Source organism: Pteronotus mesoamericanus, unplaced genomic scaffold (assembly GCF_021234165.1).
Source record: "Pteronotus mesoamericanus isolate MK-2021 breed Mesoamerican mustached bat unplaced genomic scaffold, CSHL_Meso_final contig_20, whole genome shotgun sequence".
Classification (NCBI taxonomy): domain Eukaryota; kingdom Metazoa; phylum Chordata; class Mammalia; order Chiroptera; family Mormoopidae; genus Pteronotus; species Pteronotus mesoamericanus.
Genome location: NW_026555085.1, coordinates 84,716,568 through 84,720,748, shown reverse-complemented (window position 1 = coordinate 84,720,748; position 4,181 = coordinate 84,716,568). Strand labels below are relative to the sequence as shown.

The window sequence follows — 4,181 nt, the reverse complement described above, 5'->3', positions numbered from 1 at the left end:
TACATCTTAAATGGCTTGTAGAGGTGCCTAGGGAACCTATCGGTTGCCCCTGAAAACCAGGAAACCAGGACCAATCACAAGCCACCACAATCACGCTGGCTCACCAGCTTGTAGAGCCAAACTGATGGAGCCGAAATTTCATTTCTGCTTCTGCTTTTTGTTTTGTTTTGATTTTTGGAAAATAAAGAAAAATATAGGATGCTACCATTTGAGAGTTTCAGGAACTTACCAGCAAATAATAAAAGTGCTTTTATTGTCAAAGTATGTTCCCTGGATGGGGCTGACAAGAAAACTCTATTATGTCTCAAACCCCACACTAACTGAGGTCAGCTGTGTATGGCTTTCATACTGCAGCAGGCCGGCAGTATTTTATCTTTACTTTGTAACAGTTTCCTTGGATGGCAAATGAGAGTTGTTTTGTTCTATCAAAGTAAACCACCATGTTAATTTAGGAAGTTCACAGGAGATATCCCTGCATCCCAGACACTAGATTCCACACTTTGAAGGCAAACGCAAGCTACACAGCAACCATAGAACATATATGTGTCTCAAACAAATTTCTAACAATATGACTTTTAGCAGATAGACTCATACTTTATTTTGACAAATTTAAGATAGAAAAATATCAAGTGAATATAGCAGTTGCTCTTTTTGTAACATGGTTTGGGATGTGCAATGTGATTTGCAAGGACTAGCTTAACAGGAAGGTTTCACTTCTATTTGGGCTTCTTAATACTGAATTCTATTTCAGCCATTGCATTTGCTTGAAAAAATATTGGACATGGTAAAACTGGTTTTTAGAAAGGTCATGGCATTCAATAATAAATATTATAAAGCAGAGAACCAAAACAACTTTTTAAAATATTCTTATAGTAATTACTAAAAGCCAAAGTTACACTTCATGATTAAAGCTAAGAACTCATCATTTCAAAATAAATTTGACATGTCTTACCAATATATAATAGAATACTAGAGCACTTACTTTTTAAAAACAAGTAAAGGAAAATTAGAGTAAACATATTTCAGAGGACTATAAACAGTAAACATCCATTCAGTGTATTTACATATCTTTTCAATAATATACTCTTTACCCAGCTGGCCATAGAAAACTGTAGATCTATCATCAAAAATGTGCCTCTGGATGTAATCTTTGAGCTTATTATGTGCTGCCACCATTTCTCTACCCCATCTTTGGAGGAGGAAGTTAAGAGACCCAGTATATGCAGACATTTGGTTATGGTTATTGTGTCCAAAAAACAAACGTGTCAGGAGTCTGCAGCTGAAACCGCTGTCTTTACTTTGTTAAGCACCTTCATATTCTTTTGTCTTTGTGATGCCTCAGGTAAACTGATGCTAAATAATTCATTCCCGTGTTGATTTGGTTGCTGTCCATTTCAGATTCTTTCTTTACATCCCTTCCCCACTCCTCAAAGAATACGGTCGGGAAGCCCCTCATTAAAATGTTATCTTTAACATATAAAATAAGTATATATGTACATATATACATACATGTGTTTCCTTTTCAAGGACTGGGTAACTCCTCATTTTCTATCAAATAATCCTTCTTCATATACTTGGTCCCCCTGACCAACCTCCACACTACCAGGTAAGCATCCTTTAATGACCTCTTGCTAGCTTCTGCAGAGCTACCAGCCACCAGCGGGACTCCTCTGCCCCTCGCACCTTGCCCCCTTCGCGGAGCGCAGCAACCTGCTGCCTTCCCACCTTCTGACCCGCCACTTTCATCTTCCTCTGGCAGCTGCTCCATGACGAACGGCAGCTGGTCGCCACCTGACTGTGCCTCCTCTCCCCTGGGCTGCGTCTCCAGGTCCTCGTAGTTGCTTTGCTTTCTGGTCTCCAAGAATTTGACAACACAGTAAATGATGGAACCCAGAGTGTTCACCACGACTCCGGCAATGAATAGAGAGGTGGGCTCCACGTCGCTGAAGGCCACCATGCCCACCGTGATGGTGGCGATGCTCTTTACCACCCCCACAAAGCTGGTAGTCACGGCCGAGTTGATGTAGGTGCAGTGCAGTGTGGTGAAGTTCATGGCGCAGCCGATGAGAACGCAGGCCGCGAAGATGCAGACCATCGCCGGGTCCTTCCAGCCGGGGAAGGCCCAGGCTTGGATCGAGTCGGTGCTGGCGAAGGAGAGGACGACGAGCAGCGGAGTGGCGGACACGGCGATGACATACTGCGCGGTGAGCGGCCCGTGCTCAGTGTCCGCGCTCGCCTTTTGGATGAGCACCAGGTAGGCGGCGTGCACCAGCACGGCCAGCACTCCGGTTACGTACCCCATGGGGTCGCCGGTCAAGTCGCCAGCTCCTGAAGCGCACGTGGAGAACCCAGAGCAGGAAGGAAAAAGACAAGACGCCGGGTTGGCACGGGTGGCTATCCCCCGGGGAGACACGTCGGGGTGGAAGGTAGACGGGGTTCCTGCCCCAGCTCTGCCCACGGGTACAGAATGGCCAGTGAGAGCCCACTGCGAGGCAGGAGGAGAGGCGCCTTCCCTGCTCCATCCCCGGGGAGCCCTGCCTACCTCTGTCCAGACAGAGGCCCTGGAGCGCGCAGATGCCCTCAGGGTTGGCACAGCGGCTCCCGGAGCTGGCACAGATATTGCCCAGGCGCTTGGCATCCTTGCCCCGACCGTGGGGTGCCAGAAGGGAAAGGGATCCCCAACGAGTAGCATCTAACCCCGGCAGGCTGGGCGTGGTGCGCGTAGGGCGAAAAACTACCTCCCTAACCCCCTTAAGGTTTCCCGCTCCCGCCGCCTCCCGTCTCAGTCAGCCAAGCCCCTGTGGGTCCCAGTCCGGCCCTTTCTGCCGCGGGCCCACAGCCCCCCGTGAGGCGCCTGAGACCTCAAACTAACCCGGGAGGTCCAAGCTTTGCTCCCAGCGCCTCGTGCCCCCTCCCCATCCAGCCCCGCCTGACCCAAAGAAGTTCACGGCCCCCTCCTTCCGGCGTGGTCTGGGGATTCCAGCTCCCGGGCTCGGGCGGCTCTCCCGCCCCTCCCGGAGGAAGGAAGAGGGGATGGGGGGACGGGGGTGGCGGGAAGGGCTCTACAGGGTGAGGCAGGGGCGGGGGTGGAAAACCAGGATGGGGGTGGGGGTGGGGGCTCCGAAGGGGGCGGCTGGAGCTCTGGGGAGGGCTCCTCTGGGTCTCAGAAGTCGCGTTTTCGAGCCGAGCGACCACATTCAAAGCTCTCCGCCTGTCTCCCCATCTGGAAGTGAGGACGTTGCCCTAGTCACCCCTGCCGTCTCTGCCCGTGGGTGGGGGTGGGCTGGGGGTCGGCGCGGGTCCCGCTCACCTGCCAGGGCAGCGCCGCAGGTGGTGATGAGCACGGCCGCGAGCACCCCCGGCGAGGGCGCGCCGTTCTTGAGCACCAAGACGCCGATGAGCATGGTGACCAGGGGCAGGCAGCGTTTGAAGACCACATACATGGGCAGGCTGAGGCCGCGCAGGGACCAGAGCGTGAGGCTGGACTGCAGTGTGGAGAGCACTGCGACCCCCGCGAAGGAGCGCGCCAGGCTCAGGCCGAAGGGGGGCACGGCGATGAGCCCAAGGCGCCGCAGCAGCTCCAGGCTCAGCGCCGCCGTGGAGCTGGTCAGGCACTGCACCAGGGTCAGGAAGGAGAACTGGTAGCGGCTGATGAGGAACTTGAGCAGGATGTTGAGGGAGCCCGAGAAGACCCCGTGAGCGATGGCCACCGAGATGCCCAGCAGGCGGCCCCGACACAGCTGCCGCATCGCGCCGGCTCCGCCGCACCCGGCAGTGTCGGAGCTCCGGGACCTGCGGGAGGAGAGCGGGGAGGAGAGCCGGGAGGAGCGGAGCGAGGGCGGCGGGGGAGCCAGCCCCACGCCGCGGGCGGAGGGCACGGGGCGCCGGCTCAGCTGCGGAGGGCAGCTCCAGCCAGGCGTCCTCGCGGCTCGGCGGCTCCGCGTCCGACTGCCCCGCAGCTCCCAGGAGGCAGGGACGGGGGCGGGGGACTCCGAAAAGTGGCAGGGCTGGGGGGGCTGGTCTGAGAGGAGTGGCGGGAATCCTAGCGACAGCAATTTCTAAGTAGGTGATGAGCTGCGATGGGTGGTGTCCCGCGCGGTTTCACCGCCAGGGAGAACACTCTGCGGCTGGAAGCCCGGGCAGCTGCGGCAAGCGGGACCCGGCCCGCGCCCCTCCGGCAC

General features: G+C 55.2%; 1 protein-coding gene across 1 annotated transcript; it reads right to left on the bottom strand.

Moving 5' to 3' along the window:
* Positions 1-1,522: 1,522 nt before the first annotated feature.
* On the bottom strand, positions 1,523-3,749 carry SLC35D3 (solute carrier family 35 member D3). The gene is made up of 2 exons (XM_054568946.1): positions 3,311-3,749; positions 1,523-2,328 (listed from the first exon to the last, which is right to left on the bottom strand). The coding sequence occupies exons 1-2, from the start codon at positions 3,747-3,749 to the stop codon at positions 1,523-1,525; spliced, it is 1,245 nt and encodes a 414-aa protein (XP_054424921.1).
* Positions 3,750-4,181: the final 432 nt, after the last annotated feature.